This window comes from Cervus canadensis, chromosome 2 (genome assembly GCF_019320065.1).
Source record: "Cervus canadensis isolate Bull #8, Minnesota chromosome 2, ASM1932006v1, whole genome shotgun sequence".
Lineage (NCBI taxonomy): Eukaryota > Metazoa > Chordata > Mammalia > Artiodactyla > Cervidae > Cervus > Cervus canadensis.
The window spans coordinates 84,626,380-84,651,523 of NC_057387.1; the positions used below are offsets into that span (position 1 = coordinate 84,626,380).

At 40.8% G+C, this 25,144-nt stretch overlaps 1 protein-coding gene across 2 annotated transcripts in view; it reads left to right on the plus strand.

Annotated features, from left to right (window-relative positions):
• The first annotated feature begins 826 nt into the window (after positions 1-826).
• Positions 827-25,144, plus strand: part of LOC122436915 (cytochrome P450 2J2-like) — a 36,929-nt gene continuing 12,611 nt past the window's right edge. The window contains exons 1-6 of one of the 2 annotated variants that reach the window (XM_043461176.1): positions 827-1,109; positions 13,418-13,580; positions 16,392-16,541; positions 16,929-17,089; positions 19,044-19,220; positions 20,951-21,092. In XM_043461176.1, coding sequence (XP_043317111.1) covers positions 900-1,109; positions 13,418-13,580; positions 16,392-16,541; positions 16,929-17,089; positions 19,044-19,220; positions 20,951-21,092 — 1,003 coding nt within the window. In that variant the 5' untranslated portion in view covers positions 827-899. The remainder of the gene's footprint in view (positions 1,110-13,417; positions 13,581-16,391; positions 16,542-16,928; positions 17,090-19,043; positions 19,221-20,950; positions 21,093-25,144) is intronic. The other variant, XR_006268154.1, reaches the window with a different exon arrangement.

The window sequence follows — 25,144 nt, forward strand, 5'->3', positions numbered from 1 at the left end:
GACTAAGACATCTCCCTCCAAAGTTCATTAAACACCTATTAAGGACTAGCCTCGCTGTTAGTGCTGTGATGTAGGGCGTCTTAACCTTCAAAAAAGTTAACAAAGACAGAGCCTCCTTTTCATGTGCTGCAGGTAAAGTGGATTCACTTATTCACCACATAATTCATAATTCAACCTCTGTAAGCAACTACAAGATGGAACGAAGGTATCTGCAAAAACGTGTCAGAATTAAGCAATTCATCTAAAGAAGGGGACGCAATACCTGGCATGAAGCATGCGCCCAAGAAATACCACGCGCTGTTGTTTTCCTGATTATCAGGCGCGGTTCCAATGCTTTGGTGAGACGGAGACTGAAAAACAGAGCTCAAAAGTCCGCGGCGCTCTCTGAGATGCAGTGAAATCATAAACCCTCTCAGTGAAATCATAAACGCTCTCACAAAGAGACGGGCTCTCTAAACGCTTCCAGCCGGGCCTTTTCCAACACCGTTGCTGTTCTCCTAGGAACCTGGCTACAGGCACCTGGTGGGCGGTAGGAGGGCTAGGTGGACATAAAGGGAAGTAGGGGACCGGCTGGGGCGAGCTGAGGGGAAGGCAGAAGGCGGGGCCTGAAAAAGAACCGGGAGCGTCAAGCAGATCAGGCTGTGCCGCAACCTAGAGGGGCAGAGAGGCGGCGAGGCGGCGGCGAGGCGGAGTGGAGTTGCAGAAAGACCGACCCGGCGGGGCGGGGCGGGGGCGAGGTGGAGTGGAGTTGCAGAAGGACCGACCCGGCGGGGCGGGGCGCGGCGGGGGCGGGGAGGGGGCGGGGCAGACGGGGAAAGAGGGCGGTGCTGGCACCGTGGAGGCAGAGTACCGGGAGGACCTCGGCAGACTCGGACCGCGGAAGGGGGACCAGCGCAGCCATGTTGGAGGCGTTGGGCTCCCTGGCGGCTGACCTCTGGGCCGCGTTCCGTCCCGGCACTGTCCTGCTGGGGGCCGTCGTCTTTCTCCTCTTGGCTGATCTCCTCAAAAGGCGGCGTCCAAAGAACTACCCGCCGGGGCCCCCGCGCCTGCCTTTCGTAGGCAACTTCTTCCAGTTGGACTTTGAGAAGGGGCACCTGTCGCTTCAGCGGGTAGGAGCGGGCTAAGGTGCCCGGGCGCATCCTGACCCTGACCTGCGGAACAGGGGCCATTCCGGGTACCGAGGGCGGGAGGATGGGGGTTCTGAGGCTGAACCTGGCACCCGACTACACCTTGCTTTGAACGTCTCTCTTTTCCCTAGTGACTGGCATGATTACACCACCCGTGGTTTCTAGGGGTGAAATATTGTTAACTGTCCACTATTTAGTGTGTTAGACACGATGCGTTCTCTAAGTCATTTAACTGAGGGCCTTGTTGCATACTATTGGGACTTTCTATTTATAATATGATCAGTTTATCGTTCTAATATCATTATCCTTGGGGGAAAAAAATCCCGTATTTTGCCACTTGGTAAAATGGTGATAAATACTATCTAAATCCTCAGCGTTTTTCGACTGAATTGCTCCTAACTCCACAAGGACTGAGCCCCTCACATTTAGCCTCCTCACCCAGCAGTCCACACTCACTAATCATTTTTAAATGTCACTCCTTTGCTTAGATTTTGTTAGTGATCCGTACTGCTTCCCAGAACTGCTTCTTGTTCCTTAGGGGGCTACTTGAGGAAAGCATGGCAATCCACTCTAGGACTCTTGCCTGGAGAATCCTATGGACAGAGGAGCCTGGCAGGCTACAAACCATGAGGTTGAACAGAGTCGGACAGGACTGAAACAACTTGGCACGCAGGATTCTGGGAGCTACTTGGAACTCTTCTTGTAACTTCTTTCCATTTCTTTATAGTCATCTCCCATTAGTTCAGTTCAGTCGCTCAGTCGTGTCCGACTCTGCGACCCCATGAATCACAGCACGCCAGGCCTCCCTGTCCATCACCAACTCCCAGGGTTTACTCAAACTCATGTCCACTGAGTCAGGGATGCCATTCAACCATCTCATCCTCTCTCATCCCCTTCTCCTCCCACCTTCAGTCTTTCCCAGCATCAGGGTCTTTTCAAATGAGTTAGCTCTTTGCATCAGGGGGTCAAAGTACTGGAGTTTCAGCTTCAGCATTAGTCCTTCCAATGAACACTCAGGACTGATCTCCTTAGGATGGACTAGCTGGATCTTCTTGCAGTCTAAGGGACTCTCAAGAGTCTTCTCCAACGCCACAGTTCAAAAAGCATCAGTGAGCTCCGTAAGTAGCTGTAAAATGTGACCTCGTCATTCTGAGGTAGGAGATAGATGTGAGCCTGAGATGGGCACCTGGTGTTTGTTGAGTGGGGTAAAACCAAGCCTTTGTTCTCACCCAGGCACTTCAAGGACAAAGCTAGTGGCAAAAGTTGAGTTCTGCTAAAGTAAAGAGATAAGGTGACCACTCCTGAGATCCAGGAAGACTTCCCTGTCTGCACATGTGCAGGAAGGCTTCTTGGGGGTCAAAAAGGGAGGGGGCCCCACCCTGTAATAAGTGTGGACATGTACTCACAGGTCTCTACATTGAAATCCATCTTAGAAAAAAGTTGTGCAGGCACCTTGGGGAGGGTCCTAGGACTAGTGAGATGTGAAGAAAAAAACAAGATAATTGGCAATATGTGAACAAGACCCAGAAGCACTGTCCAATGTAAGTGATTTAAATCAACTTTTTAGTGCTTTCCTCATTGAGGACACCCACACTCCTCTTTGGTTATGTTCCTCCCCATTCAGGACTCCTGCACTCCTCAGTGGGTGTGTATTTCTGCCTTGCTTGTGTCTTCCCTAATTGTGGCCATTCTGAATTCCTTAATATTTCCTCCAACATCCAGCACTTTCTCAAGCACCTTCAGCTGCTTCCCTGTGTCTCATCATAGGTATCTTGCTGACAGACAGCACTGTGATAGATGGTTGTGAACATTAAATAAAACGGTGAATGGTCCATACTAATACAGCTGATTGTAGGTTCCCAACAAATAACAGTTCCCCTTGAATGCCTGGAGCACTTTAAACACAAGTCTGTAATATAAACTCAAGTTAAGATGGAGAAGGTTTTTATCATTTTTCTGGGAGAAACACACAATTGGTACCATTTAAGTGACTGGATTCATCTCCAGAATTTTAAAGCTAGTCTCCTAAACCTGTCAGTTCAATTCAGTCGCTCAGTCATGTCCAACTCTTTGCGACCCTGTGGACTGTAGCATGCCAGGCTTCCCTGTCCATCACCAAACTCCCGGAGCTTGCTCAAACTCATGTCCATTGAGTGGGTGATGTCCTCCACCCATCTCATCCTCTGTCACCCCCTCTCCTCTTGTCTTCAATCTTTCCCAGCATCAGGGTCTTTTCTAAGGAGTCTAAGCCTGTACCTTTGTTTAATAAATATGCTGTTTAACTTCCAAGTATTGGGAGATTTTCTTGTTTTCTTTCTGTTAATGATTTACAGTTGAAGTCCATTATGGTCAGAGAACATACATGATTTCAACTTTGAAAAAACTATGTTAAAGTTGACCCAAGATACAGTCCGTACATACTTGAAAAAAAGTGTATTCTGCTCTTGTTGAGTTGAATGTTCCATACTATATGTCAGTTAGACCTTATTAGATTAATCAGTTGTTTAGTGCTCCTGAACCTTTGTTGACTTCTTACCTACTAATTCTATCAATTACTAGGAGAGGCTTGTTGAAGTCTGCAACTTATAATTATAGGTTTCTCTGTTTATCTATTCAGTTCTGGTAGTTTTCATGTATCAGAGAAGGCAATGGCACCCCACTCCAGTACTCTTGCCTGGAAAATCCCATGGACAGAGGAGCCTGGTAGGCTGCAGTCCATGGGGACGCTAAGAGTCGGACACGACTGAGCGACTTCACTTTCATTTTTCACTTTCATGCATTGGAGAAGGAAATGGCAACCCACTCCAGTATTCTTGCCTGGAGAATCCCAGGGACAGGGGAGCCTGGTGGGCTGCTGTCTATGGGATCGCACAGAGTTGGACACGACTGAAGTGACTTAGCAGCAGTTTTCATGTATGTGTTTCACAGCTTTTTTATTTGGCACATACGCACTAAAATTGTTATGTCATCTTTGTGAATTTATTCTCTTATTATTAGTTAATGTCCCTCTTTTTCTCTGGTAATTTTCTTTGCCTGAATTTTACTTTATCTGATATACTATAGCCACACCAGCTCTCAGCTCTCTTTTGATTAGTATTTACATAATATATGCTTCTCCATTTATTTACTTTTAACCTATTTATATCATTATATTTGAAATGAGTTTCTTGTTGATAACATACAGGTGGGTAAATTTTTGTTCATTCTTCTAATATCAAACATTTAATTGGTGAGTTTAGATCATTTATATTTAATGTAATTATTGATTTGTTAAAACTTAAGTCTGCCAATTTATTATTTGTTTCCTATTTTTCACTTTGTTTTTTTACTCGTCTTGTTTTTTACTCTTCGTTTTTTCTCCTTTCCTCTCTTTGTAGGTCACTTGAATATTTTTTTAGAATCCATTTTCGTTTGTGTTTTTGAGTATGTCTCTTTGTATTGTCTTTTAAGTGCTTGCTGTAAAGATTACATGCTATGCATACATAAGTTATTGCAGTAAGTGTCAAAGGTGGAATACACACACCTTAAAACTCTTAGGTCCCTTTACCTTCCCCCACTTTATAATATATAAATTTTCTTAAATATTATCTCTATATACACTGAGAACCACCTCAGACAGTATTATAATTTTTCTTTTAACTGTCAAACACAACGTGTTAAATTCAAGAAGATTAGTCTACTGTATTTACCCATTTCTTTACCCTTTCTGTTGCTCTTTCCTAACTGAAGAACTTTCTTTAACCATTCTTTTAGAACTTGTCTGCTGAAAAAAAAAAAAATTAGCTTTCCTTCATCTAAGAATGTTTTTATTTCACCTTCATTTCTGAAGTATATTATCACTGGACATAGAATTCTAGGCTGACAGTTTCTTTTATTAAGCCCCTGAAAATGTAGTGCTGCTTCTTTCTGGCTTAGGAACTGGGGTTCCTCATAAGCAATCTGCTATAATTTGAACTGTTGTTCCCCATAAGTAATGAATTGTTTTCCTCTACATGCTTTGAAAGCTAGGTTTTCTTAGTTTTTAGATTTCAGAAATTTGATTATATGCCTTAGTGTTGAATTCTTTGGATTTATTGGGTTCACTAACAACTTCTTGCATCAGTAGGTTTTACTAGTACCAAATTTGAGAATTTTTCAGCCTTTATTTCTTCAAATATTTTTTCAAGTCCATGTTTTTTCCTTCTGGTACTCTTTGGCACTGATGACACAAGTGATAGATCTTCTCCTATTCTAATATCAGTCCCTGAGGCTCAGCTTTTTATCTCTTCTCAATCTGTTTTCTCTGTGTTGTTCAGATTGGACACTTTCTGTTGATGTCTTCAGTTTCACTGATTATCCTGTCATTACCACTCTGCCATTGAATTGCTGTAATGAGTTTTTGTTTAGTTATTGTTTTTCAATTTTAAAGTTTCTTTTTTGTTCATATGTGTATTTTCTGGTTCTTGGTTAAGATTTTCTTTGTAAAATTTTTTCAATAGCTGGTTTAAAATCTTTAACCTGTAATTACAGCATCTTTATCATCTCAGTATTGGTTTCAACTCATTGAATTTGAGATTTCTCTGGTTCTTGATAACATGAGTAATTTTGGTCTATACTCTGGACATTTTGTGTATTTTGCTACATGACTCTGGACTCTATGTAAACCTTTTATTTTTGCAGATAGTCAAAACCTGCTTATGTTTAGAATGTTCACTTTTGTGAATTGCGGTTCAAATGTCAATTTAGGTTATAAAGCCTTTGCAGTGCTATACTGATCTACCCCACTTATATATTATTCACCTCAATAGGACTCCAACCCACATTCTCATCAGTGCAGGCTGGAGAGAATGAGGATGGGGACAAAAGACTGGGGCCCCTCTGAGTAGGGTAGCCTCTTCCTTACTGCAGGGGGTGGGGAGAAATCAGTAATCTAATCGTATCATCTCCATGGAATATGGGTACCTCCTTATTTTTGTAGAGTTGTAGAAATCAGGATTTTGCCCACTGACTACTCCAAGGAGTCTCTTCTGCCGTTCAGGGGTGAGATAGTTGCAACTCAGCTTACAAACTCAGTAGGGGAGAAGTACCACCTTGCTGTAGAGACAGGATGAAGATAGAATGCAGAGAGAGGATGAAGGCAAGTTTTCATGCATCTTTAGTACTGTAGGCTCCCATTAGGATGGGGGAGGATCACATCTCTTATGGTATTGTCTCTGGAACAGGAAGGTAGAAAGGTTGAATGTTCTGTCCTGGTGGACCACTCTTCATCTGGTCCTTTAGCTACAAAGAACAGGGCTTTATTGATGTTAATTTTGTATGTGCCAGTTAGTATCATGATGCTAAGAAAGAGTAAAATGGGATGCTTTCACTGTTGTCTGAAGTCAGAAACTTGATCTGTGCCCTTGTTTTACTATTAAGATAGATATGACTGGAGAGGTTAAATGATTTGCCTCATGTCATAAAACTGGCTAAGGATGATACTGAGGCTAGGGTCTTATCTCTGGCCAAAGATTTTTCATCAAAAGTGTTGTTGTATTTTATATAAGTTTTCAATTAAATATTTATGTTTGTAAAAAATAGAGTTTAAATGATGTGATTTGGCTGTAATTAAATTTGCATTCAAGCAATTTGGAAATTTTAAGCACCTATCATTATCTATCATTACCTATATATCTTTACTTACCTATCTACCAGTACCTATCACTAACTATCTGCTATGATATTAACAGGGCTTCGCAGATGGCGGAGTGGTAAAGAATCTGCCTGCCAATGCAGGAGCCACAGGAGATGTGGGTTTGATCCCTGGGTTGGGAAGATCCTCTGGAGGAGGAAATGGCAACCCACTCCAGTATTCTTGCCTGGAAAATCTCATGGACAGAAGAGCCTGGTGGGCTATAGTCCAGGGGTTGCAAAGAGTTGGACATGACTGAGTAACTTAACAGGCACTTAACATTAACTAGCTGCTAGGTCTTACATGTGGATTCATTTTCATTTAATCTTCACAAAAGGCACACAAGTTAGGAATCTTTTGATGTTTCCATTTTACCACTGAGGAAACAGGCTGAAAATAGTAAAGCAGTTAGCCTAAGTTATTCAGCATAGGTAATGGCCAAACAAGGCCTTGGACACATGATTACTTGACTCATATACTTATTCTCTACTGATGCTATCTGACTTTTCATGATATAGTTAGAGGATAATTGACTAGTTCATGGGTTCATTTATGCAACAGACATTTATAAAGTGCTTATCATATGACAGACACAGTACAAGACAGTGTATGATGAAATGTATGGTATAAACTCTGTAGTAAACCAAGTGAGATGTCATTATGTGGGATCACTATGAATGGGAAGCAATGGGGATAGCTCCTATAGAATGTTAAATTTGGCTGAACTGGAAAGGAATCTTAGGCAAGAGGTCATATGGAGTAAAGTAGACAGGAGATTTTTAAATGGGGGAAGTGACATCAGGTAAAATGAAGTGAGAGGGCAGTGAAGAAACTGGCCAATGTATGTGGCATGATGGGAACCATGAACCACTCTTATTTTTTCTCCTTTTTTCTAAACTTTCTGTACCACAGCTACATGGCTTATTGTAGGAGCATATTTTTAGGTAAGAGAAAATCTTATTGGACTGAAGTGGGAGAACTGTAGATAAGGTGAATAAATGTATTAGTGAGGATATAAATGGAGCTGCTTGTAATAAAAAAAGGCCCCAAAATACAGTCATATATTAAAAAAAAAAAAAAGAGTGAAATTTATCTCTCTGTCAAAAGTAAGTTCAGATATAGGCCCGAAGACCAGGATTGGAAGACTGCTTTGTACCACAAGGTCATCTAGAAACTGCAGTTCCTTCTGTCTTATTGCTCTCATCCTACAACATCATCATGCATAAGGTCCAATCCATGGAAAGGGGAAGAGGGAGGTGGTGAGAAGCCACTTTCCTTTAAGAACATGACCCAGAAGATGCACATATCACCACTACTCCCATTGTCAGGTGTCTCACTGGCCACACCTGGAGAAGCTTGGAAATGTGGGCTTTAATTGGGATGTCATGTGGCCGACTAATCTTTAGGGAGTCTGTCCCTCAGAAGAAGAGAGATAATATCTTCATGCTTTCATTTAAAAATGAGACAAACAGAGTGAGTTATAAAGAGCCCAATTTTATACCCATCAGCTGTGCTCTCTCTCTTTTTGCCTCTTTTTCTGAAAACAAAGAATGCATTATAGGATTATTATAAGAACCTAGTAAGTTCATGAATATCAGTTTATTGGCAAGGTGCTTCATGCATAGTTGATGCTTCTTCATATGTCTACCACCCACTCCCACCTTCTTCAAAAACTTATAGTAACAAACTCAAGGAAAAGCCAGTCATTGGTTGCATACCAGGCATCACTTGTCTGGCCTGATTGCTGTATGTGCTCCATCAATCTACTCTCTAGCCACTTCCCCTCCATTCCTTTGTCCAGATCTAACCAGAGTCGTTTTGCTAAAATACACTCTCAAATATATCAATAACAATAATAATTTTATTATTTATTTTAGTATTGTGGTTATTTATCACCACCATCCCAAAGATGGGAACTAGTAATAACCCCCATTTTATAGATTTGAAAACTGGGACAGAGAGAAGGTAAATAACTAAAGCAAAAATCACATAGAAAGTAACAAGCAGAAGCTGGATACAGATTTGTGTAACTTCAAAATACAGGTTCTTAAGCATTCACTGCCCTTACCCCTCATTCAGTTCTCTAGCTAGAAACAAAATAAGATCCAAATTATTTTACTTGACATTAAGATATCCTTGGTCTAGTTCACAGTATACCTGTCAGGCTTGTTTCCCCTCTTCCTACATAAACAAAAAGGTGTATATTTGTTTGTTTCCAGGAACATATGTTAGTCTTCGGTCCCCTTATGTGTTCCCTAGTTTCCCCCATTTGATAATTTATTGTATAGAATGGTAATACTAATAAGAATTGTTTACTTATCTGTATGCTCCATTAGATTGGGGGCATCTTAAACTTCAGAGCCTATACCGCCAGCAACAGGCCTCGACCTACCATAGGGTTAGTGCTCTTTAATGAACCTATACTGTAGTCAGAAAAGAGAACTCACTAGTTTCTGAACGCCCACGTTTCCCTGTCTTTGCATTTGTGTATGCCGTTCCCACAGCCTAAAATCTTTGCCTTCGCAATACATGTCCTTTTGCGGGTACCCTGACCTTCATTTACAGTCTGGCCCAAATATCATGTACTCTTGGACACTTTCTCCCATATCTTGAGTGGAAATTGTTCTCCTTTTTCAGTAGCTTCATGCCCCTTGCCCCAGAATGGTAACATATATCATCTTCTTCTATGCATTAGTTTTTTTTCTGCAGTCAGCCTTCCCCAGGAGGCTTTGACACTTCAGGAAAACACCATAGCATAGTGATCTGTGTATTGCTCCCACATATAACATAGCAATGTCAGAAGGTGCCTGACAACTCCAGACCCTTTCATAAAAACCTGTTGGATTGAACTTGAATTTGATTTCCACAGGCTGTTCTCAGAAACCTAATATAATCCCAAGAACTACCAGTTAGACCAGTATTCTTAGCAGGAGTTTGTGGACCCCAGGGGACTGGTGAACTGCATTTATGCATAAATGTGTTCACACATGCAGGATTTTCCTTTACCAGATCCATGACATACTCTATTTTCAAATGATTTTATTGCTTAAAAAATTGTATAAAATGCCATGAAGTTTTATTTCCTATGTCCTTAGGTTTCTCTTTTGTGCTTTATTGGATAGCAGCACTTTTTAATTATAAAAGCAATATAAATACATTGAGTGACACATTTTAAAATATAATGTAATAAGTAAGAGAATCTTAGTTCTCCTTGTGTCCAGCCCCCCCCAAACACACACACACACACACACACACACACACCCATACCCACACTTGCTGGTGAGCGTTAGAGCAACAGACCCTGTCACTGCTAGTGGGAGTAAGAATTGGTGCACTCTTCCTTTTTTTCCTTTTCTCTTTTTGTGTCTTTTTCTGTTGGTTTTTGGGTTTAAGAACTTAGATAAAGTAATATCTTCCTCAACTTTATATTTCTTGGTTCAGTCTCTTGTCTCATAACTCAACACTTCTAATTTTTTGTCCTAAACATTTATTTTGCTCTCTTTTATTAGTTAAGTGCTTAATCGTACATGTGGGAATTTTATCCTTCATAGGAAATTTCCTGTAACCTATTGCTTTTATTTGCCTCTTATAGCTACTATGCTATTCCTTTTCTGTTTTTCTGTTTTCATTTCTTAAGCCTGTTTTAGCCTCCCAAACCACCGTTTTTACACTGCTTACACTTTTTTTACACTTTTTTACACTGCTGTGTTAATTTCTACTGTACAGCAAAGTCGTTCAGTTTATATATATATATATATATACACACACACACAGTTATTTATATATATATATTCTTTTTGATATTCTTTCTCACTATGGTTTATCACAGGATATTGAATATAGTTCCCTGTGCTATACTGCAGGACCTTGTTGTTTTTCCATCCTATGTATAACAGTTTGCATCTGCTAATCCTAAATTCCCACTCCATCCGTCTGCCATGCCCCACCTCAGCAACCACACATCTGTTCTCTGTGTCCCTGTTTCTGTTTTGTAGATAGCTTCATTTATGTTATATTTTAGATTCCACATAAAGTGATACCATATGATACTTGTCTTTTTCTAACTTACTTCACTTAGTTTGATATTCTCTAGGTCCATCCATGTTGCCACAAATGGCATTATGTCATTTTTTTTATGACTTGAGTAGTATTTCATCGAATATATGTACCACCTTTTCTTTAACCATTCATCGGCCGATGGACATCTAGGTTATTTCCATGTCTCAGCAATTGTGAATAGAACTTCTGTGAACATAAAAGTGCATGAATCGTTTTGAATTATAGTTTTGTCTGAAAGTATGGCAGGAGTAGGATTGCTGGGTCATATGGCAACACTATTTTTAGTTTTTTAAGGAACCTCTGTACTGTTTTCCATAGTGAGTGAACCTTCTTACATCCCCACCAACAGTGTAGGAGACCAACAACCTTATTTTTAATCTCTTTTTTCCCTTATACTGTCCCTTTCTTCACAACTTGTTTATTGTTGTACACTGAAGTATTCTCTATCTTACAAAATCTCAGATGACACTGGGACTTACATTTACCTCCAAGTAAAGCCATTGGCACGGTAACTGGCATGTTTACTTAAGAATTGGTAGACATCACCATGATTGGTACCAGGGCTGCAGTAGGTCATTTGATGTATCCACATTTACATTGTTGATAACACCATAGAAATGTTTGATCTAGTTCTGTTGGACTAGCAATATACTTGGGCAGAAAGTTCTAAGTGATAGGACTCTGTAGAAGTTCATTTCAGTAAACACTAATGGAATGCCTAGTCCCTTCCAAGAACAAGCTGAGGTTCCAGATTGTATCCATTGTCAGTGAGGAGTTCTCTAGTTTAAACTGAGATTTTCAGCCATTCCAAAAATATTTTTACTGTATATTCTAAAATAGTCAAGAAATCCTTTCTAAAGTAAAACCTAAGAAGTTCATCCAGGCATTCAGCACAATGAAATAAAATGTCTTGATTTAAGAGACCCATTCCTGCCATTTCTTAGAACAAAGACATGTACTGTAAAGGCAGACCAGACTGAGATGGAATCCTGGCTCTTCTTTTTATAACAAGACAGACTTACTGTCTAGTGATGAGCAAACACGGATAGAAGACTCTGGACCAAAAGAACAATGGATGGATTGAGTTCAGGCTTGGCCTTTAACGTGGGAGCAGGGTGATAGAATGAGAATAAATCCATGGTATTGCTTTGATGGGGCAATGGGGTCCGGGGCATTTGGAGTGACATGGGGGAGCATCAGTCATGGCAGGTGGGGAGATGGGGCCATAGACACCTGGAGGAAATACGTGCTTCTGTTTGATACCACAGCCTGCAGCAGAACACAGCCCTGTGGTCTGGGGGCAGGGGCAGGGCCTATCTAGATTGCTGTCTTGAGTAAACATGTCAGGGAAGACGTTGATTAATGACTGTTGACTGTAGCCCAAATCATATTTGCACATACCTGCACATTTGTGTACACTCCTGACCCACCCACCCACTCTTCCATTCTCTCTCTCCCCTCCCCCAGATCCCTCACCCTCAGTCTCACATTCATTCTCTTACATCCACTGAACTCTAAGTCCCTATCACCATCTCAGGTCCATGGTCTTGTCCTTAAATCTTACATAATGCCTGGAAAGTTTCACCAACGTGCAATAGCTTTGCAACCTTAGCTAAGTTACTTCTTGCTAAAAGATAAGGAAAATCATTACTGCCATAGGGCAGTTGTAGGTTAAATGAGATAAAACATGAAAGGTAGTTGTCATGGCACCCAGTCGATGTGGTTGTCTGTGACCACCAGGGCCTTTCTCCCCACATCATCCCTGTGCTCTTGTCCTATCTTTCACCATGAACAAGCACACCCACATCCCTTTGCACACAGAACCCATTCATTCCCCAGAGACTCGAGTGGCTATCTGCCAGGGACCAGGGAACAAAGTGCCTTTCACATTTCTGTTCCAATTTTTCTCTATAGAATCCTTTGAGGGAAAGAATTATTTTCTCACTTTACAACTGGGGAACTGAGACTCAAAAAAAATAAAAAACTAAGCAATTTTCCCTGGAGCTCACAGCTGGTCAGCCACAGAGTTAAGACTTACACTCAGCTCCAGAATCCCTGTGCTCTTCTCCCAGCCTTCTGATGAATTTTCTGTCACCTAGAACATGTTGAGGAAAAGGACATTCTCTCCTGGTTAAGCAGATGTGATTTACTAAGAAGTTCATGTTCACTAACCACATCTCTGCCTTCTCTGGTAAGGCACATGGACTGAATTCTGCCCTCTACTAGACACAAAGATACCTGAGGTTAGATACCTTGTTTATCTTGCTAAATCTTTATGCCTTGTTCTCAGGACAAATGGTGGATACTCAAATCAAGGAAGTCGAACATATGAATGAACGTTTATAAGGAATGTCCACGTCCTATAGTAGATTCGACTGAGGCTAGTTGAGAAGAGGAGAATTGGAAACAGGTAGAAACATCCCCATCAAACCTGGGTGCATAGCATGGATGCACACACACACACACACACACACACACACACCCTCCCTGTCCCCATCCAAGCTCCCACAGCCACACATACTCTACGTTCCACGACACACAGACATGTGCATATTCTATGACTATTTTTACTATTTTTTAGTTTGTGAAGAAATACGGGAACCTTTTTAGCCTGGAATTCGGTGACTTGCCTTCAGTTGTTATAACTGGATTGCCCTTAATCAAAGAAGTCCTTGTCCACCAGGACCAAAACTTTGTGAACCGCCCCATAACCCCTATTCGAGAACGTGTTTTTAAGAAAAATGGTAAGTTTCTTGACTAATATAAGATGTGTACATTTGATATTCTTATAGTCTGTGAAAGGTACTTTTGTTTCTGTAATTCTCCAACACTCCCAGGGACTAGGCCTCTCATAAGTTCCTGCTCCTTAAGGAAGCTGAGTGCCTGCATTTCCCTGGTGAAGGTACCTCCTAACGGCACCTGGCAAGATCCACCCTAATGTCAGGCATTTGGGAAAAGCGACATCACCTGCATGAACTCACTCTGGATGCTTTGATAAAGAAGTATGCTCATTCACTCAGTGATGTGATGTGTTTTTAAGCTGAGGAAAGGCAATGAATTCTCAGGCTCTCTTTCTCTACTCAGATCTCTTCCCCGAGGAAAATGGGTGTGGATCAGCTTCCTCCTCCTCTTGATTATGTGATCCTTTCTTGCGTCTAGCTTCTTGTGACCTGTTGTTAAGGCTGTCCCTTACAAGATATCGCGAGCCTTCCATTTTTGTTAGAAGGGTTTGGGGTTTCCCTGGTGGCTCAGTGGTAAGAATCTGCCTGCCAGTGTAGGAGACATGGATTTTTCTGGGAAGATCCCACATACCACGGAGCAGCTAAGCCTGTGCGCCACAAATACTGAAGCTGTGCTCTGCAAAAAGAGAAACCACCACAGTGAGAAGCCGGTGCACTGCAACTAGAGAGTAGCCCCTGCTTGTCCCAACTAGACAAAAGCCCGCAACAGTGAAGACCCAGCAGAGCAATAAATAAATAAAATTATTGAAAAGAAGAGGGGTTTAGCATAAATACTTAAAATGATTATTAAACTTACACATTACAAAGCTAAATGAAAAACTCATATATATTCTACCAAAGCACCATATTTTTCAGGTGCTTCTCAATTTCTCTTTGAAATGTTTTACCCATTAACTCAACATCCATTCACTGTGTTTATTTGCCATATGAAGCCTGGTGGTAGGCACCAGTGACAGAACAGTGAGGAGAATGACAAAGTCCTTATTTTTCTGTAACTTACATTTCATTCAGGAAAACAGTATCAGTTACTCTAATAATTTAAGACCTTAGTGTTATGAAGATAGGAGCATGATGTACTTCTTAGGAGTGTCTAATATCCTGAGACTCAGGAAAAGCTAACACAGTGACAATTAATATAATAAAGTGGAAAAACTGTCAGGTGGAGGGAATGGAGTATGAAAAGTCCCTGAGGTGGGAAGGACACTGAACTGGAGGAACTGAGAGGTGGCCAGTGTTGCAGCGCAGCGATTAAATGGAGATGAAGCTGCTGAGTTCGAACAGGAATAGTTCATGCAAGTTAAGGATGTTGCTTTTTATCCTAATAACAATGGAAGCTCCTGCATGGTTTCAGTAGAGAAAGGGATCATCATACTTACATGGTACATTTTAAAGACTTCTCTAAGCTATAATGTGGAGAATGGAATAAAGGGAGCAAGAGACCATTGCAGCATTTTAGGTGAGAAGAGGTGGTGGCCTGGACTAGGGACGTGGCGAGAAATGGCAGTCCGACCAGGAGAGTGACTGTGAAGATACATGTATTTAAGTTTCTCAGGAGGAAAATCCAACAGGACGTGATGACCCAGACAGAGGGAGAATGAGGTGGACACCCAAATGGGTAGGTAAAGGAAAGAGACATGTGGAAGAGGACAGGGTGTTGGCTGGCCTGGGGAGTTGTAAAGAGCAAATAATGAATTCAGTTATAGATATGCTGAGTGTGAAATGCATTTAAATCTGCAGAGCCAAGCAGATACTTGTATATATATCTAGTGCTGAGAGACAGAAATAGATACTAACTATCAGTAGATTTCACTTAAAATTTTAGGAACTAATGAGATTGCCCCCAAAATGGAATATAGATAAAGAGAAAAGACTTCAGACCTAGTCTTGAAGAGCTCCGTCATTTCAAAATGCAATAGAAGATGAATTAACAAAAGATACAGGAATTTCTCTATGGTCAGAGAATAAAGGAGGGAAATCTAGAGAGTGTGGTGTCCTGGACACCATTGGAAGAGAGTGTTTCAAGAAAGAAGTGTCTCATGCTGCTGACACATGATGGTGAGGTTGAAAAGCATCCTGGACTGGACAGCAGGCAAGGTCATGTCCTTGTGGTGGTGGAGGCCAAAGTCAGATATGAAAGTGAGTTGAAGGGTGCTCTGGAAGTGAAGAAAGGATGCTGACCTCCCCTGTGTTACGAAATAAATGATCATTTATTGAACACACAAAGATGGATTTTTTTTTCCTTTGCCTGTGTTGTCCACTCTGCATAGATTTTTTACTCTTCCATGCTTTCTTGAGTGATTCATTTATTTTTAAGGCCTGATTTAGATAAGATCTCTCCTAAAAGACTTACCTTGTGAATATGGATTTTGTCTAATCTATAAGTGCATTCTTAGTATGTTGCATGATATAAATATTTATATATACTATGTGACAAGTCATCAAAAATGGACTTTGGAGTCAGACAGACTTGAATTTCAATCCTGTTCAGTTGCTTGCTAACTCTGTGACATTGCAGAGTTTATTTTATCTCTTACACCTCAGTTTCTTTTTCAACAAAACTTGGGCGGGTTGGCAGTTATGATAGGATGTACCTCAAAAGAGGTTCTGTGAGTACTATATAATGCATTAAAAATGCTAAAAGGTCTGCCATTATGAGTAATCATTAAATGCTAGCCATTGTATCCATTGCTTTGGGATTATTTCTCTGAATAGTTTCAAACACCTAAAAGCCCTTCCCCTTCCTTCCATCTGATACATTGTTCCTCATGGGTCTTGTTGACTTTCTCTTCATAATGTTGGCTTTGTTTTTCCCAGGCTTGATCATGTCCAATGGCCACATATGGAAAGAGCAAAGAAGATTCTCCCTGACAGCTCTGAGGAACTTTGGTTTAGGAAGGAAAAGCTTAGAGGAACAGATACAGGAAGAAGCTGCCTACCTCATCCAGACAATAGGAGAGGAGAACGGTGAGCAGGTCCTAGGACAGGTGCAGGGACCGTGGTTCATGCTTTCACTAACCAGATGCTTACCAATACCTACATGTCTGTCCTAAGCCCAGGACTGTGTTGGGTGCTTAGGGACTAACAGTGAACAGCTAACCGTGAACTGCCGTTATAGAGCTTGAGTGTTAAGAAAAAGATGGGTATAAAACTCATTATTGGTTTTAAATCCTGGACATCAGTTGGACCTCCAGGCATTGACTGAGTACTTGCTGTGTGTCAGACCTGTGTAGGGTGCTGGGACCACAGTTTCAGATACAGTTCTGTAGTCAGTGTGCTATATGCCACGTAGAATATACTTGGGAAAATAGGAACAAACCAATCTGAAGTCTCTATCTCTTCTTCTGCTTCCAGGACAGCCTTTCAACCCTCACTTCAAGATCAACAATGCCGTTTCCAATATTATTTGCTCCATCACCTTCGGGGAGCGGTTTGACTACCAGGATGATCAGTTCCAGGAGCTGCTGAGGCTGCTGGATGCGGTCACCTACCTAGAGACAACAATGTGGTGCCAGGTGAGGCAGTTCTTACTTCCTGCCATGGAGAAGGACACTGAGCTCGTGTCAGACAGAGATGGGTTCTTCCTTTTATTTTCTTTTTAAGCTAACACAACCGTTTAAAATTGACAAACATGTCTGAAGTCAGTCTGTTGAATCTGATGTTTTATGTAACACTGTTGAACATTGACTGTAGACAAAGAGGGCTTTCCAGGTGGCTCAGTGGTGAAAAAAAAAAAAAATCTACCTGCCAATACAGGTGACGCTGAAGATGAATTGGGAAGATCCCCTAGAGGAGGAAATGGCAACCCACTCCAGTATTATTGCCTGGAAAATCCCGTGGACAGAGGAGCCTGGCAGGCTACATAGTCCATGGGTTCACAAAGAGTTAGACGCTACTGCTCACATATGCACTAATTACTGGAAAATTGAGCTCAGTAATGGGACTTCAGTGAATACCAGGCTGACTGTTCCTAAGGAACAGAAATCCTGGGAGGTTAGGAGGAGGCACTAGGGCAGGGGTAGAAAGCATTTCTTAGAGATCCAAAGTAGACCAGGCACTTTGGTGGACAGCTATACATACTTTATCTCAGTTAATTTTTTTTTTTTACAACAGTTCTTTAAAGATGAAATGGATTATCCTGATGTATGCAAGCAGATATGGGAATGTGTAAACAAATCCACATAGTGTTCCACTGGCTCTGTGTTAAGTGTGGTATGGATCTCGTGTCATTTGATCGTGAAAATAACCTTTGCCCCCATTAGCAGCTAGTTTAGGTAGATACAGACCATACCATTATTACTACCATTAGCAAAGTACTATAGCTAGAAAGAAACAGAGCTAATTGTCAAACCCATACCTATCACATTTGAAATCTAGGCAACTTTCTATTACCTTATGCTATCTATTTTCTACCATATATTATTAGAAAAAATATATACAAAAACTACTGTATTTCAGTAAAAAATATTTTACCCACATGGAGCTTACCTCATAGTGAGGACAGACAAATAAATACACATATGTGTTTACCATAGATATTTAGATACATAGGAATGTAGATACATAGTTAGATACATATACATAGATAAACATACATATTTTACAAATGCACACAAATATATATACACACACATACTAATGACAGTTATCACGGAAAAATATAAAACAAAATAAAGGAATGGAAAGAGAGTTTCAGAAGTGCTGCTAGTTGTAGGATCATCAGCTAAGACGGATCCAAATAGGTGACATTTGAGCAGCACATTAAGGAACTGGAGTTACACAGATTTCAGAGGAAAACCATTCTAGATGGAAGAAATAGCAAATACAAAGTCCTAAACAAGAACATTTTTTTTATGTTTGCACAGAGACCAATGGGGCCGGACTGGAAAGAGTAAGAGAGAGCAAGATGGCAGGGAGTGATAGGAGAGGAGGCGACAGGAGGGTGAGGGCCAGATCATGTAGAGCTCCAGGCCAGGAGAAGGATGTAGAATCTGTCTAAATGTCTTGGGAAGTCGTTGGAGAATTGAGAGTCAAAAAGTGAAATGATCTCATTAAACTGTTAAATGATCTCTGTGGCAGCTCAGTGGAAGATAGGCTGAGAAGGGGGTTAAGGAGAGAATCAGGAAACCTGTTGTAGACTTTACAGCATCCAGATAAAAAATGTTAGTACTTTGTACTAGGATGACAAAGCAGATGAAGCGGTGAAAATTGGTCTGAAGTGTCATGTTTTGGATGGAGGGTTGAAATGCTTTGGCAGAGACGAAAGAAGAGGGTTGAGAGAGAGAAGAGTCAAGGTTGACTCAAAGGATTAAATGTAAGTAAATAAAAGAGATAGAAAAAGAATATGGTTTCGTTGGCGTGTTGTTCAGTTGCTCTCATGTTCAACAGTTTGCAGCCCTATGGACTTATCTTAAGAAGCAGAAAAATGTCACCCCCTTTTCTCCATGACGGTTTTATTTGTTCCATCAGCTCTACAATGTCTTTCCAAGGATAATGAATTTCCTTCCGGGTCCACACCAAATGCTCTTCAGTAACTGGGGAAAACTGAAAATGTTTGTTGCCCGTATGATTGAAAACCACAAGAGAGATTGGAATCCTACTGAAGCAAGAGATTTCATTGATGCTTACTTCCAGGAGACAGAAAAAGTGAGGAAACCTGAGTTTTTCCCTGAGTATTGTCCTTAAAGACCAAATGAAGGGATTCTAATAATCTTATTGCTGGTGTAAGAAGTCACCACAAACTTGGTGGCTTAAAACAACCAACATTTATCAAGTCAAGGTGGGGGCAATACTGGCTCTTTCAAGATTCTAGGGGAAGAAACTAGTGATGGACTTTTCCAGAGTCTACAGGCTGCCTTTACTCCTTGAATGACTTGTGACCCCTTCCTCCATCTTCAAAGCCATCATTATAGCATTTTTTTCTGCCACTATCTTCACATCTGCTCTTTATGACTTTCTCGCCTCCCTCTTCTAAAGACTCTTGTGATTATATTGGGCCCACTGGGATAATGCAGAATAATTTTCCCATCAAGAGCCTTATTTCAATATATCTACAGAGTTCTGTCTGCCATATAAAATTCACAGATTCTAGAGTTAAGGACATACATTTCTTTGTGGGTCATTTTTCAGCCTACCACAGGGGAGAAAAAATAGAGGCAGTACTTCAAAGAATGTAGGAATAGCATTAACTCAAAATTGATGGGACAGTTAGAAATAAAGACAGAGGTTTAACAGTATTTGGCTTAAGGACTTTAGAAAGACCAAATACTGCCTTTTCATAATACATTCTCTACCCATATCTGAAGGACCTGTATGTACAAGGAAAAAAAGTATTATTTCATTATTAGTTGGACCAATGCCCAGGCTCCTTCCTACCCCTTCCCCCAGCTCCCCATTGCAGAACACAGGTAAATCTGAGTCAGATGCCAGAGTTTAGCCTCAGATGGGAGAGACATTTGCCTTCCTCCCTCATCTCTATGTCATCCACTTTTCAATATTACTATAGGAAAAAAGCAGGAAAAAAGTCAAATGGGATGTAAAACCTTTGCCATAGTCATCTCTCTGGTAAACGTATCACTGCATTGGTGATATGTTTGACCCATCAGATTATTTTGACCCATCAGATCATTCATTCCCAGAGTTGGCAGAATGGATTTCTTTCCAACTCCTCTCTTGTTTCACCTTATTGTGATAACACTAATAGAAACACTGATTTCTCTTATGAGGAGGAGACTTCACTTGCTATAAGATATGCAGGTATGGGACCACACAGGGAGGAACATTGACACATTGAAGGAAGGTGGTAAAGATGCTGGAGTGCCATGAGGAATGACTGTTGGAATCAGAAAAGTTTAACCTGAAAGGAAAAGATTAATGGGGAGATGTGAAAATTGTTGTACTTTAGGGAAATTCAGTTATTATTTCTGTTATTGGTACAAACATTTGTTGAGAATTGATATGTGCCCTTTCCTACTCACATAATTCATAATTCCAGCTTAAGAGGTGAGTATTGTTATGTCTGTTTTGTGGAACAGGAATCTGAAACACAGAAAGTTTTATTAACTTGCTCAAGTCATACAAATGGTGAATGGTGTCACTAATATTGGAACCCAAGGCTGTTTGCCAGTGTAATAATAGATTCTGCCTAATTATGGGTGTAAAAATTAGTTGTCTTTTTTGTCCACCAAAACTAGCAAAAGCTTCCAGCCCTAGGGGGAATGATATTCCAGTAATAAATCTCTGCCTCATGAGACAGCCAAGGGGAAAGTTTTTTCTCCTGGAGCAGTTTCTCCTTCATGTTCTCTTTAGGATGAAGCCCCATGTGTTGTGGAAACTAAGAACCATCTCAATAAACCAATAATCACTGTGCTTTCTAGCATAAGGGCAATGCTGCTTCAAGTTTCCATGAAGAAAACCTTATCTACAGCACCCTGGACCTCTTCTTCGCTGGAACAGAGACAACTTCAACCACCCTGCGCTGGGGGCTGCTCTACATGGCCCTGAACCCCGAAATCCAAGGTGAGCACTTGAGTGGGTGGGCCTAGGCTGGGTCATAAGGGGGCTTCCTCAAGAATATACAAATGGGGCAAAGAAGCTCTCTTCAATAAGTGCTGCTGGGAAAACTGGACAGCTACGTGTAAAAGAATGACATTACAACCCTTCCTAACACCGTACACAAAGATAAACTCAAAATGGATTAAAGATCTAAATGTAAAACCAGAAACTATAAAATTCTTAGAGGAAAACATAGGCAGAACACTCTATGACACAAATCACAGCAAGGTCCTCTATGACGCACCTCCTAGAGTAATGGAAATCAAAACAAAAATTAAAAAGTGGGGGCCTAATTAAACTTAAAAGCTTTTACACAGCAAAGGAAACTATAAACAAGGTGAAAAGACAACCCTCAGGATGGGAAAAAAATAATAGCAAATGAAACAACTGACAAAAGATTAATTTCAAATATATAAGCAGCTCATACAAACCAATAACAGAAAAGCAAAAATCCAATCAAAAAGTGGGCAAAAGACCTAAACAGACATTTTTCCAAAGAAGACTTACCGATGGCTAACAAACCCCTGAAAAAATGGTCAAGATTGCTCATTATTAGAGAAATACAAATCAAAACTACAATGAGAGATCACCTCACACTGGTCAGCATGGCCATCATTGAAAAATCTACAAACTATAAAAGCTGGAGAGGGTAAAGAGAAAAGGGGACCCTCTTGTGCTGTTGGTGGGAATGTAAACTGATACAACCACTATGGACAACAGTACGGAGATTCCTTAAAAAACTAGGAATAAAGCCACCATGTGACCCAATAGTCCCATCACTAGGCATACACCCTGGGGAAACCAAAATTGGAAAAGACAAGTGTACCCCAGTGTTCATTGCAGTTCTATTTACAACAGCTAGGACATGGAAGCAACCTAGATGTCCATCAACAGATGGATGGATAAAGAAGCTGTGGTACATATATACATTGAAATATTACTCAGCCACAAAAAGGAATGCATTTGAGTCAATCCTAATGAGGTGGATGAACCTAGAGCCTATTATACAGAGTGAAGTAAGTCAGAAAGAGAAAAATGTCATATACTAATGCATATATATGGAATCTAGAAAGATGGTTCTGATGAACCTATTTGGAGAGCAGCAGTGGAGACACAGACATTGAGAACAGATTATGGACATGGCTGGGAGGGGAGAAAGGAGAGGGTGGGATATGTGGAGAGAGTAACATGGAAATATACAATACCATATGAAAATAGATACCCAGTGGAATAGGAATTTGCTGCATGACACAGCAAACTCAAACTGGGGCTCTGTAACAACCTAGATAGTTGAGATGGGAGGGTGGTGGGAGGGATGTTCAGGTGTGGGGGGACATGGGTAAACCTATGGCTAATTCATGTTGATGTTTGGTAGATACCAACACAATACTATAAAGCAATTATCCTTCAATTAAAAATAAACAATTTTTTTAAAGGAAAAAAGAAAAAAAGAATGGGGCCTCCTGGAACACTGTCCAAAAGTAAGGCCAGAGGATAGCATGGTAGGATGGAGAGATAGGTAAGACAGGTGGACTTGAGAACGGGCGCCTGCTTCAGTTTTCTGCCAGAATTGGGATGGGTCCACATAACACAGATATAACAGAGAGCCCCTGCCCTCAGGAAACTCACTGTCCAGTGGGGAAAACAGTGAAGTCCACTGCCATTGTGGTGAGTTCCAGGAAGGAGCTCCATCCCACTCACATATGAAATCTGGTAGCAGTCTTCCATCCTTTACAAGTAGTGTTTTCCAGCACCCTGTGGACAGTGCTCGTCTGGTATATCATGAGCTCTGCTGTGCCTCTTTTCTACCTGTCCAGCCTGCATAGGGGCTTCAGGAAGTCACAGGTCATTTAATTTCACTGTCCTTATTTGTGCCTCTGGACCGTCACACCTGCTGTTCCCTAGAAGAATAATCAAGAATGTATTTCCCTAATTTCTCTATACAGTAAAGCCTTAGCTATGCTTGAAGAGTCTACTCAAGATAGCTTCCAAGTGTTTCTCCACACTTCTGGGAAAATACTAGCATTGCCTTTCTTTAAAGATGACCTAATTAACCTCCATTAGTTTGCTTATAACATGTTATTTATATATCTTCCCCAGAGACTGTAGTCCTTTCAAGGACAGTGACTGTTAGAATAATTTTTCATTTTCTAGCTGCTCCCCCAACAGCTTAAGCACATGTAGGATAGAAACTATTGTGATAAATTTTTGCAAACTGTGGGTAAAAGTTCATTAATAGGACATAGAGTCAATTTAGTAAATCAAGACCAACTTTTTGCCCTAAATTTAAAAAAAAATAGATTAGTAAAATCAGAGTGCTTTCTGTGTACTAAGGATAATGCTTTTTCATGAAACTTTCTTTCCTGAAATAGATGAATAAATGTTTGTTTTATATGTGTGTGTTTATTTTTGTTTATGTGCCCTGAGTACTTGTAAAATGCACTTATTTGTGAATTATGGGCTTCCCTGATGGCTCAGTGGTAAAGAATCCACCTGCAAATGCAGGAGATGCAAATTCTATCCCTGGGTTGGGAAGATCCCCTGGAGAAGGAAATGGCAACCCACTCCAGTATTCTTGCCTGGGCAATTCCATGGACCAAACAGCCTGGTGGGCTACAGTCCATGGAGTCACAAGGGTCAGACAGGATTTAGCAACTAAAGAACTGTGAATTACAGGGTTTTCTTTAAGTTTAAAAGCCACCTAGTTAGGATATAGTTATAGCTTCCCTATAAAAGGCTCCAAAATAATAATGGCTTAAGATGGCATAAGGAGAAGGAAATGGCAACCCACTCCAGTGTTCTTGCCTGGAGAAGCCCAGGGACGGGGGAGCCTGGTGGGCTGCTATCTATGGGGTCGCACAGAGTCGGACACAACTGAAGCGACTTAGCAGCAGCAGCAGCAGCAAGATGGCATAAAAGTGGATACAACCCAAGTGTCTTATCAGTGGATGAATGGATAAGCAAAATGTGGAATGCAATGAAATATTAATCCTTAAAAATGAAACATTTTGACACATGCAACATGGTGAACTTTAAGGACATTATGCTAAACTCAGTAATCCAATCAAAAAGAACAAACTATATGATTCTGTTCATCTGAGGTATCTGGAACAGTTGAACTCATAGAAAGCAAAAGTAAAATGGTGGTTGTTAGACTCCAGGGTTAGAGCCTGGAGTTAGTGCAAATGGGAGTTCTGGTTCAGTGAGTATAGTTTTGGTTTTGCAAGACAAAAATTTCTGCAGATTGGTTGTACAAGGATGTGAATATTCTTAACATTATTTAACCACACACTTTAAAGTGGCTAAGATAAGTAAGTTATATATTATGTGTATTTTACCACCATTTTAAAAGTTTCTAAATGTTCAGTAAAAAAAGAAAGTTTATTTTTCTCTCAATTCAAAAACTCTTAAGCTAGACTCTGCAGAACCCTTTGGGTCCAAACTGCTTCCCATGTATTGCTCTGTTATGTCTAGAATGGCACCCTTGTTGGGACTCACAGATGGCTCACCTCTATGGCTGCCTTTCCACCAGCAGGAAGGGGAGGAGGAGGAAGCACATGCCTTTCCTTTTAGGGCATGTTCCGAGTATTAAACATTCCCTCTACTTACATTCTCTTGGCCAGAACTTAGTCACAAGGGGATCTGGGAAATGTAGTCTTTAGCTGAGGAACCAGGTATCCAAATCAAATATTTATTATTGTAGAAAAAGAGGAAAACAAATATTGGGGCATAGTTAACAGGGTTTTGTTGTTGTTGGATGCTTCCCTAAATCAGTTCATGTAAATCTAAAATTTCCTAAAGGTGAAACTTGATTAATCCTCACTAATAAGAAGAGAAACCAGAGGCTCAAAGAGCTCCAGGAACTTGCCACAGGACTAGGATTGAGCAAGAATTTGCCACCAGATTTGTCTCACACCAGGGCCCACTTCCCACTCACATACCTCCCTGAGGAGGTTGTCCAGAGACCCTACTATAGCTTTAGTCATTTTGTTGTTCAATCGCTGAGCCATGTCCAA